The sequence below is a fragment of the Anolis sagrei genome, chromosome 2 (genome assembly GCF_037176765.1).
Source record: "Anolis sagrei isolate rAnoSag1 chromosome 2, rAnoSag1.mat, whole genome shotgun sequence".
NCBI lineage: Eukaryota > Metazoa > Chordata > Lepidosauria > Squamata > Dactyloidae > Anolis > Anolis sagrei.
The window spans coordinates 175,442,826-175,459,746 of record NC_090022.1 but is presented as its reverse complement, the minus strand read 5'-3'; the positions used below and the strand labels follow the sequence as shown (position 1 = coordinate 175,459,746).

At 43.7% G+C, this 16,921-nt stretch overlaps 1 protein-coding gene across 3 annotated transcripts in view; it reads right to left on the bottom strand.

Annotated features, from left to right (window-relative positions):
- Nucleotides 1–16,921, bottom strand: part of CACNA1F (calcium voltage-gated channel subunit alpha1 F) — a 110,603-nt gene continuing 93,682 nt past the window's right edge. For all 3 annotated transcript variants that reach the window (XM_067464181.1, XM_067464182.1, XM_067464183.1), the window contains 6 exons: nt 12,205–12,428; nt 11,595–11,735; nt 10,524–10,687; nt 8,695–8,807; nt 3,676–3,975; nt 1–693 (listed from right to left, as the gene is read on the bottom strand). In XM_067464181.1, the coding sequence (XP_067320282.1) occupies nt 376–693; nt 3,676–3,975; nt 8,695–8,807; nt 10,524–10,687; nt 11,595–11,735; nt 12,205–12,428 (1,260 nt within the window). In that variant the 3' untranslated portion in view covers nt 1–375. The remainder of the gene's footprint in view (nt 694–3,675; nt 3,976–8,694; nt 8,808–10,523; nt 10,688–11,594; nt 11,736–12,204; nt 12,429–16,921) is intronic.

The window sequence follows — 16,921 nt, the reverse complement described above, 5'->3', positions numbered from 1 at the left end:
TCATCTTTCAAACAATATTTATTGTTTCTGATACAAAAAAAGGAGACATTTCCCAATCTCATTATGAACCTTCAGCTTTTCAAAAGCCACAATCCTTCCCTAGAGGAAGTAGTCCAGGGCTGCGTTTCCCTTGCTGCACAACCGAGGAGGAGTCAATAGTCTGGAGAAGGGGCAGCACACTGCCCAAACCAGAAGTGTACATAGACAGCACTCCTAGTAGCTGGCTTTGCCTAGGCCAGCAAGAGAGCAGCATTTGGTGTCCTTCCTGAGACCGGCTTTGGATGAGTCTCTGCCCTTTGCCCAAAGGTTCCCGAGAGCCGGATCTCTTGCTCTCTCTGACTGTCTCTCCATGCCCCGCCAGGGGGCACTTCATGGTCAATAAGAGGTGACGCAGGCCATCTCATCCGCCAAGTCCTCTTCCTCACGAGGAGAACGGAAGGGCTCTTCATCACTATAAACAGGGCCTACGCTCCCAACACCACTGTGCTCCCCGTCGCTGCTATACATGCCGTGGCTGCCGCTGCCACTCCGGCTGCTGTTTTCACTGCCGACATATCTGCGGCTAAGCAAGTCTGTTGCTGCACTTTCCATTTCGTCAATGGTCATGTGGCAGGCATCAGCAATTTCGCGCTTGGTAAAGGCCACAAACTTGGGGTCTCGAGCATAGAGGCCCAAGCCCTCAGAGATGAGCACCTGGAAGACAGAAGAAGACAGGGACAAAGCTTTTGAATCCTCCCATATCTACCAAACCCACGACTCATAACAAAGCACATTTAAGAGAACTTGCCTATCGATTGAGCACAAAACTGAGACTGATAAAAATTCGCTTTGAAATTCAAACAAGCAAAGGGAAATCAGAAATGATGAGCTGACAAAATAGTTTGTAGAATGGTTTGCCCTCATTGGCACAATGCCTGAACTGGAAAATCAGCTATGTTTTAACTCTAGATGGCATAGCATTATAAACACAACCTATAGATCCAATAATAATAATAATAATAATAATAATAATAATAATAATAATTTTGGTCGTTTCAGGAGCGACTTGAGAAACTGCAAGTCACTTCTGGTGTGAGAGAATTGGCCGTCTGCAAGGACGTTGCACAGGGGACGCCCGAATGTTTTGATGTTTTACCATCCTTGTGGGAGGCTTCTCTCATGTCCCCGCATGGAGAGCTGGAGCTGATAGAGGGAGCTCATCCGCGCTCTCCCCGGATTTGACCCTACGACCTGTTGGTCTTCAGTCCTTCCAGCACAGGGGTTTAACCCACTGTTCCATCGGGGGCTCCAATAATATTATATAATAATAATAATAATAATAATAATAATAATAATAATATATACCCCGCTCCATCTCCCCAGGGGGACTCAGGGCAGCTTACATGAGGCTACACCCATCAGTACTGTAAACACAATATAATACAAAAGCATAACAGAACTAGAAACTATTTCTATGTATACATTCGGCCCAATATCACCCTATACCCTTATCCTGTTTTTATGTATAATTAAAGAGAAAATGTATTTAATAAAAAGTATTTTAAAAAAACAGAACTAGAAAATAAAAAACATAAAATGCAAAACCAATATAATAAGCGACACAGCAGTATAAAATCGGACATTAAACACACAAAATTACACGGGCGGGGCCAAATTTAAGGATAAAAATTTAAAAACACTGGGAGAATGGGCAATGTAAATTATTGGGAAGGGAGAACTGGGATGAGGAAGGAATTAATTGCACGAACCATAAAATAAAGTGCTTCTGAGGTCATTTGTGCAAAATTTGGTCAGGGAGTATCTTATATTCAATCATTGAAGGCACATTAGTGAGAGAAGAGCCTCTCCGGAAGAAGATCTAAATCTTGTGTGTGTGTGTGTGTGTATACTAGCCGACCCCTGCCACGCGTTGCTGTAGCCCAGTCTGGTGATCTGGAAAATAAACTAATGGTTTCTAATATATGTAATTCCCTTATTCTTGTGGGTAAACAGTATTCCTTGTTGTTTCTATGTCAGTGTTGATGTAGAGATTGTCTGGTTTGCCTACTGTGGAACATGCAACATATCATTGCCCTTTCAAATCTATGATAATATGTGTGTGTGTGAATCATATCTATCTCTGTCTAGCTGTCTGTCTATCTATCTATCTATCTATCTATCTATCTATCTATCTATCTATCTATCTTTATGGCTGGATGGCTCTTTGTCAGGTGGACTTTGATTACGTTTTCTTGCCCTGATGAAGGGAGTTGGATTGGATGGCCTTAAGTATTTTCTGTTGGTCATGGGTGTTCTGTGTGGGAAGTTTGCCCCGATTCTGTCGTTCGTGGGGTTCAGAATGCTCTTTAATTGTAACTGAACTGCGAATCCCAGTGACTACAACTCCCAAATGTCAAGGTCTATTTCCCCCAAATTCCATCTGTGTTCATATTTGGGCGTATTGAGTGCTTGTGCCAAGTTTGAGTCCACAGTGGTCTCTGGATATAGGTGAACTACAACTCTCAGACTTAAGGTCAATGCCCACCAAACCCTTCTAGTGTTGTCTGTTGGTCATGGGAGTTCTGTGTGCCAAGTTTGGTTCAATTCCATCATTGATGGAGTTCAGAGTGCTCTTTGATTGTAGGTGAACTATAAATCCCAGCAACTACAACTCCCAAATGACAAAATCATCATTTTTTGAATGATGGTCACTCCTTGTGTTGTGAGACATTTTGTTGCCAAATTTGGTGTGATTTCGTTCATTGGTTCTTTTGTTTTTAAGGAATTCATTATGCACAGAGCATTTATATATATATAGATATTATGCACAGAGCATTTATATATATATAGATATTGTCAGACTCTAAGGAAGACTATGGAAGACTGTGGTGTCAGATGTGTCCTACAAACCATAGTTTGCTCACTTCTGTTCCTGACCATGCCTATGGCATGCCTAGACGTTGAAACTGTGCTTTTCAATTGTGATGTATAGCTACTAAAATCCAGGGCATTCAACATATGAAAAGCAGAATGAGTCAAGAGGAGCTATAAGTGAAGAATGACTCATTTTTCTTTTCGCCAACATGTAAGTCAAATACTGAAATGGTACGACTTTTCATAACAATTCAGAAATACTAAATTCACCTTTTCATTTGAAGAGACCAGCCTGGCTTTAACCTTAACTGTAGTTTATAGAACAGGCTCAAAAACCTGCGGACAGTCCCCTGGCACTATCTTAGAAAGCAAGGAAGTCTTCCATTGATCATTTGGTTTCAGTGCTTTGCTTTTACCTCTTTGCTAATCCACCTGGGCTAGCAGACTGGAATTGATGGTGCAAAGTAACTGCTGAGACATAGGCTGTTGTGCACAATTAGTTCCAATCTACAAAATCAGGCTACCCTTGCTGTGTGTTTGGGGCAATTTAATCATTGTCAGTGTAGCACGCAGTCTTCCCAGTGATCATATTTATCATGCCCTAACTAGCAAATTTACTGTCAAAGCAAAGGATTGCAGTTGCAGGGCTTTTGTATAACACATCTGAACCCATTGCCCCTCATCTATGTTTGTGTGTGTCTCTCTCACACACTGCAGCCCCTTCAGATCCAGTTCTGAATCTATGAGGAGTACTGGAGACAATTCTCCTTGAGACTCCAGATAACTGTATTATACAAAGAAAACACCCTGTTTCACACTCACCGCCTCCACCAGGCTGTCTGCACTGCCCCGCTTGTCGTAGCTGTGCTTGAGCGGGCCAGGCACATGGAGATGGCTGTAGGTGCGATAGGGCATCTCTGGCTCATTCATGTACCATCTTGCCCGTGACATGGGCGGAAGGCTGCTGTTCTTCTCCCAGCTGTGCCCAGGCAGCTCGTCCCCTTCCACCAGGATTAGCGGGGCATAAAGCAGACGGCTCCGCTTTGGTGGCGTTGCCCATGATTGGGAGGAAGCTGTGGAGCCACGGCCGCCACTCTGCCATGAGTCGTAGTTGCCGTAGCCCTGGTATGGAAGAAAGAGGAGGAGAGGTGAAGCTGGGTGCCATGGTCCCAACAGCACTGTGATCAGGCTGTGCAACTATTTTAGAACACAGATTGCAGCAAGTTATGGACTTTAACTCTTCGACAACACAGAAAGCACCAGAATTGAAACAAAAAGCATCATACCACACACAACACACAGTCTTATCCTGGACGACGTGGCGGAGCTGCAAAACTCTCTTGTCACACTTTATTATTAACTAGCCGTCCCCAATCTGTGTATATGTGTTTTGTGTGTGTATATATGTGTATATGTGTGTGTATATATTTGTGTATATGTGTGCTGGTGTACATATGTATGTGGCTTTGCGCATTCATTGTAATGTAATTTTTGTTTTTTAGCTTTTTAAGTCTCTTCTGCTGTGTTTTTCCAATGTTTTTTCGGGTAATGGTCACTCGTTGGGAAGTTTGCCCCAATTGTATTGTCGAAGGCTTTCATGGCCAGAATCACTGGGTTGTTGTTGGTTTTTCCGGGCTATATAGCCATGATCTAGAGGCATTTTTCTCCTGACATTTTGCCTGCATCTATGGCAAGCATCCTCAGAGGTAGTCAGGTCCGTTGGAAGTAGGAAACCCATATATCTAAACCCATTTTCCTACTTCCAATGGACCTCACTATCTCTGAGGATGCTTGCCATAGATGCAGGCGAAACATCAGGAGAAAATGCCTCTAGAACATGGCCATATTTGCCCGTTATTTCGTTGGTGAGGTTCAGAATGCTCTTTGATTGAAGAACTATAAATCCCAGTAACCACAACTCCCAAATGTCAAGGTCTATTTCCCCCAAACACCATCTGTGTTCATATTTGGGAATATTGAGTATTCATGGCAAGTTTGGTTCAGATCCATCACTGAGTCCACGGTGCTCCCTGGATGTAGGTGAACTACAACTCCCAAACTCAAGGTCAATGCCCAGCAAACCCTTTGAGTGTTTTATGTTGGTTATGGGAGTCCTGTGTGCCATGTTGGGTTCAATTCCATCATTGATGGAGTTTAGAATGCTCTCTGATTGTAGGTCAATTATAAATCCCAGCAACTACAACTCCCAAATGACAAATATATTTGTGTGTGTGTGTGATGGTCACTCCTTGGGTTAGTAGTTGTCTTGTGGCCAAATTTGGCGGCAATTCGTCAAGTGGTTTTTCAGTTATGTTAATCCCACAAATGAACATTACATTTTTATTTACATAGATCTATTTTAGTATACTATTAACATAATTTATTGTATTTTTGTGGTGATGGGGAAACAGTTCCAGTGTGGTGTGCTGGCTAGCATATTGACTAGACCAGTGGTTCTCAACCTGTGGGTCCCCAGATGTTTTGACCTACAACTTCCAGAAATCCCAGCCACTTTACCAGCTGTTCAGATTTCTTTGAGTTGAATGCCAAAACATCTGGGAACCCACAGATTGAGAACCACTGGACTAGACAAACCCAAGTTCAGATCCCATCCACAGGTTGCAAGAAGTTCACAGGAGGAGTTAGGACACACTCTCAGCTTCCCACCCTGCATCTTCTCCAGTTGGGAAAGGTTTAGCATGAGGATACAAACACAATAAAACTTGGTTGGGAACCATTGTGTCTCAGAAGTTGTTAGATGGCAACTCTTTGCATCCATGCCATGGTTAAAGCCATGCTGGCAGGACCTTATGGGAAATGGAGTCCAACAACTGGAGGGCCATATGTTACTCATCAATGTAATAGTTCAATGAACAAATAACATAGGTGCGGCTTTGTAACTATTCTCACATTTGCCTGGGCAGTGGGAAAGAGAAAGTGTCTCTGAATTTGGGGCTGAGGGACTAAGGCAGGGGTCCCCATACTTTTTTAAACAAAGGGCCAGGTCATAGTCCCTCAAACTGTTGGAGGCTGAATTACAATTCGGAAAAAAACATGAATGAATTCCTATGCACACTGCACATATCTTATTTGTAGTGCAAAAAACACATAAAAACAATACAATAATTAAAATGAAGAACAATTTAAACAAATATAAACTTATTAGTATTTCAGTGGGAAGCGTGGGCCTGCTTTTGGCTGATGAGATAGGATTGTTGTTGTTGTGTGCTTTCAAGACTTAGGTTGACCCTGAGCGAGGGCCGGGTAAATGATCCTGGAGGGCTATGTCTGGCCCTCGAGCCTTAGTTTGAGGACCCCTGGACTAAGACCTAAGACAAGAGAATTCATTATAAAACCCAGGATGACCTATAATGGCCACGTAGTAGTCCAACAGGAGGACAGTGGCCACATTGGGACTGTTTTCTCAATGTTGGCTATACTGATTAGGGCGGTCCAACAGCAACTAGCAAATTGTGTGGTCTTCCCCTCTCAGGTGACTCACACTCTGAAAAGAGGAACGTAGCACACATTTCACAAGAATCATTGAAGGAAGTGGGCAATTGGATCTCATGGCACCATCGGGACTGAGAGTAAAACATTTGTAGCATAAGCACTGAAGCTTATAGACTGAATCTGTGAAAGTGTATGCTATAAGCACTATTCAGTGTGTCTCAAAGGTACTACAACATCCCTTGATAACAAAATAACATTTGAAAACAATTATGAAAGTGACTTAGTCTTTGATGAGTAGGTATACAATCTCACACTATTACTTAGCCTCAACTTTTTGTCATTAGAGTATATGCCACCCCTTGTGGGAAAGCCTGATTCCACAACCCCTGCTATAATGAGTCTTCCTCTGCAAATTATCTGTCTCTCTTTTATCTTGCCTGAGTTTTTAATTAGTTTTAATCAGTTTCTCTTTTAATCATTACATGTAGCACACCCATTGTCATTTTGATTGTGCCTATTGTAATTTTATATTGCTATGTATTCACATGTTTTATGTAATTATGTTGTTGTTGTTTATTGTTTGCATTTTCGGTTTGTGTTTTCGGTTTTACTTTATTGTAAATTGTTGTTTGGGCTTGGCCTCATGTAAGCCACTCTGAGTCCCCATTGGGGAGATGGTGGCGGGGCATAAATAAAGTTTATTAATTATTATTATTATTATTATTATTATTATTATTTATAATTATTATTATTATTAGTCAACTAGAAAAAGATTGCAATGTAATTTCTTAATTTATTTCATTTTTGTATGAAATACACAGGTTAACCCCTGTGCCGGCAGGACTGAAGGTCGCAGATTCGAATCCGGGGAGAGGCGGATGAGCTCCCTCTATCAGCTCCAGCTCCTCATGCGGGGACATGAGAGAAGCCTCCCACAAGGATGGTAAAAAACATCAAATCCTCTGGGCGTCCCCTGGGCAACATCCTTGCAGACAGCCAAATCTGTCATACCAGAAGCGACTTTCAGTTTCTCAAGTTGCTCCTGACACGATTAATTTTTTTTTTGTATACAAGAACATATAACTTCAAATATTGTTTCTGTACTGGGCAAACTTAGAGCTTTTGCACATTTTGTGACAATTTTTTACATTTGGGACTATTAACAAATTTGAAAAAAAGTTCTGAAAAATCCTAATTGATTGGCCATTTGTTTGGATATTTTTGCTTGAGGATGAGAAAAAGAACATTTCTAGAAAAGGCAGCCCCAAAGTCTGCTGTTGTGCCCTGTGCTTTGAGTGCAGATAGCATACCAATCATGCATTTGAAATAGGATATTCAGTGTGTTGACTTCGGGGGGTCTTTTGGATATGTTTTCTGTCTAAGGACACATAAAGCCATCATATGGAAGTGTACCTTTTCAGTTTTGCATGCAGAAACTGGCAAAGAAAGCTCCAGAGTAAAATTGTATTGCTTTTCTTCAATTTTTTCATCTTTTAGCTTTCACTCAACATCTCACAAAGTCTAAATATCCTAAAGGCACCAGATCCTGTCTGATCTTGGAAGATCAGCTAAGTCAGACCTGCTTAGTGCTTAGATGGGAGACTACCAGGGAAAAATAATAATAATAATAATAATAATAATAATAATAATAATATAATAAAACTTTATTTATATACCGCTCCATGTCCTCGAGGGGACTCAGAGTGGTTCCCAGGTAACATCACAAAACATACAAAGTAAAAACAACATAACCATAAGATTAACAAAACAAAATATAAGCATAAAAATTGTCACCATAACACACACATATTAAAAGTAATCCTGCCTGTTCAATGCAATTTAAAATTTAAAAGGCCGGGCCAAGATTTGGGAACACCAAATGCGATAGGACCCTGCTTCTTAAGTTGTGGGTCCCAATGCCAAATGGAGTCCCCTTGGCTCAATTTTGGGGTTACAAAAAATTGGCGACAGTAAAAGGTTTCTGATCATCATCTATTTACACAAATCTGTTAGAACAACATGTTGTGTTTGCAGTGGATTCACTGCATTGTGCCACAACATGTTGTGTTTGCAGTGAATAGTGAAAATGCTATTCCTTCCAAAAAATATCAGCCTCTTTAGCAAGCCTTGCAAATGCTGGTTTATTATCAGCAAATGTATTGTTTTTTATATCTATTTAATATACCTATACACCTGGGTTTGTGTAAAAAATAATTGGCCAGAAAGCATGGAAAAAGTTTAAGACTGGCTGTTATAGGCTATATTTTAGAGAAAGAAAATGGCAAGCATCCTCTGAGCATTCCTTGCTTAAGAAAATCCTTGCTTAAGAAAAACTTGAAGATGTGTACACACACATACCACCTCTCAAGCACACTGGAGAGAACGTACCTGTGCACGTGCTCGGCAAGGTGGGGCATTTTGGTGGTAGGTGCCTGGGATGGGGATGTCATCACAGCTACCTTGACGCTGCAGGCACTGGATGTTGAAGGTGGGTTTTCGGCCTGCCCAAGGAAGAAAATAACAGAGAAGCCATCAGAGATCACTGGTAGAGGTAGGGAATGATTACTGTGTTCCTCTCAGCATGGCTGGCCTTCCAAATGCCTGCGACAAAGAACTGGTGGGATCACAAGCCGGAAAAAGTTACATAGAATAAACACGCCAAACTCCTCTGGGACTTTAGAATTCAGACAGACAGAGTTTTGGAGCACAACACTCCTGACCTCACAATCGTGTTAAAAAACAAAGTATGGATCGTTGATGTCGCAATCCCAGGTGACAGCAGGATTGCAGAGAAACAACAGGAAAAGTTGACACGATATGAGGATTTAAAGATTGAACTGCAAAGACTCTGGCACAAGCCAGTCAAGGTGGTCCCAGTGGTGATCGGCACACTGGGTGCAGTGCCTAAAGACTTTGGCCTGCATTTAAACACAATTGGCGCTGAAAAGATTACCATCTGTCAGCTGCAGAAGGCCACCGTACTGGGATCTGCATGCATTATTCACCGATACATTACACAGTCCTAGACACTTGGGAAGTGTCCGACGTGTGATCCAATTCGACAGCCAGCAGAGTGATTGCTGTGGACTCATCTTGTTGTATTTCAAATAATAATAATAATCATCATCATCATCATCATCACCACCATCATCACCACCATCACCATCACCATCACCATCACCATCACCATCACCATCACCATCATCACCACCACCATCATCATCATCATCATCATCATCATCATCATCATCATCATCATCTTTATTTATACCCTGCCACCATCTCCCCAATGGGGACTCGGGGTGGCTAACATGAGTCCAAGCCCTTCTAAAAATACAATACAACTCACTAAGAGTACCACCTTCTGTATGTTCCACAGATTAGCTCACTGATATACATACAGTTGGGCTTGCATAGCCTGCTACCATGTCATAGAGCTTTCTCTGGACTGTTACCTTCTGCTTACTTTGGTCTGCAACACTTCATATTGCATTGTAGGGATGGGGAAATGTCAAATAAATGCTTCTGAGAGAAGGCTAGGTTGGGCTCCCTGACACACTTATTTGCAATCAGTTCCCCAAGCCTACTGCGTAATGGACAAACTTTCAAACAAGAAACCGTCCTGATGGACTGCAACCGAAACGTGGCACAGTCCAAAAAGATCCTCCCCTTGATTTTGCTCTTTGCAGACCCAAGAGAAAGAGCGCTGCCACCCAGGACGTTTTAGGGAGCCTTAGGCCTTACAGGAACTATAGGTAAAGGTAAAGGTAGTCCCCTGACATTAAGTCCAGTCATGTCTGACTCTGGGGTGTGGTGCTCATCTCCATTTCTAAGCCGAAGAGCCAGCGTTGTCCGTAGACACCTCCAAGGTCATGTGGCCAGCATGACTGCATGGAGCGCCGTTACCTTCCCGCCGGAGCGGTACCTATTGATCTACTCACATTTGCATGTTTTCGAACTGCTAGGTTGGCAGAAGCTAGGGCTGACAACGGAAGCTCATGCCGCTCTCCGGAATCGAACCTGCGACCTTTCGATCAACAAGCTCAGCAGGAACTATAGTCTCCTGTAAAAACTTTACCAAAACTCTATGGAGGTCCAAGAGGACTAGCCATTGGTCACAGTTAGTGGCTTCTTCTTAGGGACTCATATAAGATCACTTTAACAGGTTTTCCTGCCTGAGTTTCCCATTACACCTCTAGCCCCAGTCATTCACTGACCTGTAGGCGTGGGAGGCAAGAGGCGCCTGCGCTTGGGTTGCCTGCCATCCAGCATTCCATTGACAAGCCCGTTGTTCATGCGCCGGGAAGGAAGGGGCAAAGAGCCACCATACCCGTTGTCCCAGTGATGGCGGTGAGGCCGATGGTTGTGCAGAGAAGGCTGCCTGTACAGGGGAGAAAGGCACAGAACCACAGTGAACAATGTCCCTTGGAACCATTTTTTCCTATTGACCTGCCTTTGTTCTTTGTAAATCCAGCTATGTGGCAGCAGTAGGTTTAGGAGAATCTAGAGCGGGGCTTTCAACTGCATTTTCATGCAGGGCCACATCAGCCCTGTGGTTGCTTTCAAAGGGTCGTTGAATCCATGGACAGAGTCCTCATCGGGGAGATGGTGGCGGGGTATAAATAAAGATTTATTATTATTATTATTATTATTATTATTTAAATTAGCTTTTTGATTGTTTCAAACTATTTATACTGATTCTACTTGTGTACTGCTCTGGGGGCCCTGGATTATTAACAGGAACAATGTGGATTTGGAGAATGAGACTAGACCTCTGCTTCTGTTGTTTTAACTTGTTGATAGGACCAGTCATAGAATCATAGAGTTGGAAGAGACCTCATGGGCCATCCAGTCCAACCCCCTGCCAAGAAGCAGTAAATTGCATTCAAAGCACCCCCGACAGATGGCCATGCAGCCTCTGTTTAAAAGCCTCCAAAGAAGGAGCCTCCACCACACTCCAGGGCAGAGAGTTCCACTGCTGAACGGGTCTTACAGTCAGGAAGTTTTTCCTAATATACAGATGGAATCTCCTTTCTTGTAGTTTGAAGCCATTATTCTGCATCCTAGTCTCCAGGGCAGCAGAAAACAAGCTTGCTCCCATCTCCCTATGACTTCCCCTCACATATTTATATATGGCCCTCATCATGTCTCAGCCTTCTCTTCTTCAGGCTAAACATACCCAGCTCTTTAAGCCGCTCCTCATAGGGCTTGTTCCCCAGACCCTTGATATAGAATCTCCAGACCCTTGATACAGTGTCATAGTCAGTATCCGAGGGTCATATTTTCACCTTTCACGAGAGGCCAGGCTCTCTGAATCCTCTTCCCGGCTGTAGTAACCCTGCTCAACTGAGGTATCTTCGCCATAATCTTCATTGTGTGTATTCTCCTCTTTCACAGTTGGCGGGATGCAGCTACCATCAGAGCTCCGTCTGAACAGAGAAGAGAAGATTTGTGAAGAATACCCGGAATATTGGCTCTCTGAATGTCTACCCCAGGGGTCCACAAACTTTTTAAACAAAGGGCCAGGTCACAGTCCCTCAAACTGTTGGAGGGCCGGATTATAATTTGAAAAAAAATATGAATGAATTTCTATGCACACTGCACATGTCTTATTTGTAGTGCAAAAAACACTTAAAAGCAATACAATAATTAAAATGAAGGACAATTTCAACAAATATAAAATTATTATTATTTCAATGGGAAGTGTGGGCCTACTTTTGGCTGATGAGATTGGATTGTTGTTATTGTTGTGTACTTTCAAGTCGTTTCAGACTTAGGTTGACCCTGAGCAAGGGCCGGGTAAATGACCTTGGAGGGCCGCATCTGGCCCCCGGGCCTTAGTTTGAGGACCCCTGGTTAGTTTGAGGACCCCCTAGCTAAACCCCCTTCTGTTTTTACCTGCTCAGCCTGCGTCGGGTGGGCATGCTGGGTAATTCAGTGGGCTCATCATGACTGCCAACATTGTCCTCGTAGTGGGTAGGCCCATTTGCCACGTGGGAGAGGCTGGTGCTTGAGGGATGCCTGGAGCCCACGAGGCCATTCATCAGAGTCTTGCCTTCCTGTTCTGGTGACGTTGGAGCAGCTGATTGATCAGGGGCACTGCCATACAATGCCTCGGTGCTCTGTCAGAAAGAAAGAACCGGTCATGTTTTGGAAATTAATAATCCTACATGCATTACATTTATTTATTACTAGCTTGGGGACCCGGCGTTGCCCGGGTTATTAGAGAAAGTGGGTAATGGCGGTTCTGTATGCCAAGTTTGGACTTTATTGGTCTTTGGATAATGGCTGCATTATTTTCAGGAAGTGAGTGAAGGTACCTGAAGTCCCATCATCCATGGGCCATCCTCCTACAAACAGCAGCAGGATATAGAGTGGGTCATGGGGGCTCTGTGTGCCAAGTTTGGTCTTTATCAGTCATTAGATGAGGGTGGCAGTGGTGTCAGTAAGTGAGTGAAGGTACTGCAAGTCCCATCATCCATTGTCAAATTCTTCCAAACCGCACCAGGATGTAGAGTGGGGGTCATGCTGGGTCTCTGTGTAAATTGTGGTCCTGATCCATCATTGTTGGCAGTTGTAATGGTCTTAGGAAGGGAGTGCAGGTATTGCAAGTCCCATCGTCCATGGTGCACCCTCCTTCAATCTGCACCTGGATGTAGAGTGCGTCATGGAGACTCAGTGTGCCAAGTTTGGTCTTTATCGGTAATTGGATGAGCGTTGCAGTGGTCTCAGGAATTGCGCAAAAGTACTGCAAGTCCCATAATCCATGGTCTATCCCCAGCCAAACACACACCAGGAGGTAAAGTGGGTCATGAGAGGTCTATGTGGCAAGTTTGGTCCTGATCAGACATTGGATGAGGTTAACAGCGGTCTCAGAATGTGAGTGATGGTACTGTAAGTCCCATCATCCAAAGTCGATCCTCCTTCAAACTGCAGCAGGATGCAGAGTGGGTCATGGGGGCTCTGTGTGCCAAGTTTGATCTTGATCAGACATTAGATGAGGGTTGCAGCTGTCTTGGGAAGGGAGTGGTGGTACTTCAAGTCCCATCATCCATGGTCTGTCCTCCTCAAAAGTGCACCAGGATGTAGAGTGGGTCATGGGGACTCTGTGTGCCAAGTTTGGTCTTGATCAGTCATTGGCAAGGATCTCAGTGGTCTCAGGAAGTGAGTGAAGTGACTGCAAGTCCCATCATCCACTTTCAAATTCTTCCAAACTGCACCAGGATGTAGAGTGGATTATGCGGGCTCTCTGTGTAAATTGTGGTCCTGATCCATCATTGTTGGCAGTTATAATGGTCTTAGGAAGGGAGTGCAGGTATTGCAAGTCCCATCGTCCATGGTGCATCCTCCTTCAAACTGCACCTGAATGTAGAGTGCGTCATGGAGACTCAGTGTGCCAAGTTTGGTCTTTATTGGTAATTGGATGAGGGTTGCAGTGGTCTGAAGAATGAGCAATGGTACTGCAAGTCCCATAATCCACGGTCCATCCCCAGCCAAACCACACCAGGACGTAAAGTGGGCCATGAGAGGTCTCTGTGCGAAGTTTGGTTCTGATCAGTCATTGGATAAGGTTAACAGCGGTCTCAGATTGTGAGTGGTGGTACTGCAAGTCCCATCATCCATGGTTCATCCTCCTCCAAACTGCAGTAGGATGTAGAGTGGGTGATGGGAGCTCTGTGTGCCTATTTCGGTCTGTATTGGGAGTGTTCTGACCCAGCCCCCTTTGGCCTTTCCTTTCCTCTCTTTCTCATCTCGGAATGTTGGATTTGAGGCTGGCCAATCAGAGACCATATGCAAATTTCCTTCTGTCATGCCCCGTTTCTGCCATGAACCCTCTTCTCCACCAGGGGCTCCTATTGAAGCTGGCCAATCAGAGACCATATGCAAATAGCTCCACAGCGGCAGCCAATCAGAATCTTGGAACTTTCAGGCTAGCCAATCGGAAAGCTGCCACAAACACGTCCGCCCTCCACACTTCCGCCCTCCACACTTCCGCCCTTCGCATACAAACACTCTTCTTTATTATATATATAGATTTATTATTTTATTTAAAACATTTATTTTCCGCCCTTCTCACCCCGCAGGGGACTCAAGGCAGAGCACAACATATATACAGCAAACATTCAATGCTGGGACATAAATCCCTCTATATAAATAAAAATGTAATGTTTGTTTGTGATATTCACAGAACTCAAAAACCACTGGATGCATTGACCACAAATTTGGACACAAGACACCTAACAACCCAATGTATGTCCTTCACTCAAAAAAATTGATTTTATCATTTGGGAGTTGTAGTCGCTGGGATTTATAGTTCACCTACAATCAAAGAGCATTCTGAACCCCACCAATGATTGAATTGAACCAAACTTAGTACACAGTTCTCCTATGACCAACAGAAAATACTGGAAGGGTTTGGTGGGCAGTGTCCTTTGGTTTTGGAGTTGTAGTTCACCTACAGCCAGAGAGCACTGTGGACTCAAACATTGATGGATCTGGACCAAACTCTACAAGAATACTCAATATGCCCAAATGTGAACACTGGTGGAGTTTGGGGAAAATAGAATCTTGACATTTGGGAGTTGTAGTTGCTGGGATTTGTAGTTCACCTACAATCACAGAGCATTCAGAACCCCACCAACAATAAAAATAAGGGAAACCTCCCACACAGAACCCCCATGTGGGCCACCATAACGCGTGGCAGGGGACGGCCTCATGTAAGCCGCCCAGAGTCCCCATTGGGGGAGATGGTGGTGGGGTATAAAAAAAGTTTATACTATTATTATTATTATTATTATTATTATTATTATTATTATTATTCTGCTGCCCTGGAGACTAGGACGCAGAACAATGGCTTCAAACTACAAGAAAGAAGATTCCACCTGAACATTAGGAAGAACTTTCTGACTGTGAGAGCTGTTCAGCAGTGGAACTCTCTGTCATGGAGTGTGGAGGAGGCTCCTTCTTTGGAGGCTTTTAAGCAGAGGCTGGATGGCCATCTGTCGGGGTGCTTTGAATGCAATTTTTCCTGCTTCTTGGCAGGGGGTTGGGCTGGATGGCCCACGAGGTCTCTTCCAACTCTAGGATTCAATGATTCTATAATCATAGAACTGATTTTTGATGCTAAGATTTGGCACTGGGAAATGTGCAGTGCAAATTGGCATTACACTGAAAATTAGAACTACTCAGCTTTCTCCCACATATGTGGGAGAAATGCTTTTAGATTTGAGGGTATATGTTAAGCCACATCATCTCTCCACTTAGCAATTACCCAGTAAGTAACTCTAAATCCAAGTGCTCTTTCCAGGATTTGCGGGTTGGCATTGGGCTGGGCAAGGCACTTTCTCTCTGTGAGCCTATTTAACCTGGAATTAATGTGTGCAAAACAATCAATTCAGGAGAACAGTGGTATATGAGCCCCAAGGTGAGATGTTTGCAGTCTCAGCAAATGTCTCGCCTTGCCTCCCTTTGGAACCAGAGAAGTCAAAAGTCCAGAAGCGAAGCAGCATTTCATTTCCTCCTCCAAACACCACACAGCCTTTCAATCTCTTCATTTTTACAGTACAGAGCAACATATTGCACACACATCTGCTCTCCCAAAAACACATTTGCAGTTTTTTCCCCATTCTGAGCACAGAACAGCAAGGGTAGAGAAGCAGAGAGAACTGGCTCGTAGAAATGTACTTAATTTGCATTTAGAACAAAACCGACTGGGAGGAAAAGGTAAGAAACAGAAAGCAGGCTTTGTCTTTGAAAATCATATGCTCTCCATCGATTTGTATATAATGTTATCCTACAAATCCTTTTCAGATCTGATCGCTGCACCTCAACGCTCCACGACGGCACACTTCTTGCCTGGGTGATCAGAACTGTTATGTGCCTTAGCTGGCTAAAACAAATTCGGTGACCCAAGAAAGGGATTCAAATCACAGACCAGAGAAGCATAAAACCTTTCAATCCCAATCACAGAATTTCCTTCTCCAGTTAGAGGCTTGGGAATTGATTTTGTTGTGAATGTGAGGCAAAATCCACTCATTCAAGCTCCATAGGTAGTACCAATAGCTCAGTCAAAGATCAGCAATATCTTAATATCCAAACCTTCAGCTGAGGGACAGCAAAACAACTTGGTATTCATTGACTGTGTAAAAGGAAGAGGGGTCGACCAAAGGCAAGATGGATGGATGGGATTCTTGAAGTGACTGGATTGACCTTGAAGGAGCTGGGGGTGGTGACGGCCGACAGGGAGCTCTGGCGTGGGCTGGTCCATGAGGTCACGAAGAGTCGGAGACGACTGAATGAATGAACAACAACAATTCATTGACATTTCCCTCCATACAGAAATATCCCCTATAAATAAAAACTAGTGCTCGTCCTGAAAAAAGAGTTGTAGTTTATCACAGCCACTACTATGTATTCTCTTTGCAGAGGGATCTATATACATACACACACATTATTGTTGTTCATTCGTTCAGTCATTTCCGACTCTTCGTGACTTCATGGACCAGCCCACGCCAGAGCTCCCTGTCGGCCGTCACCACCCCCAGCTCCTTCAAGGTCAAGCCAGTCACTTCAAGGATCCCATCTATCCATCTTGCCCTTGGTTGGCCCCTCTTCC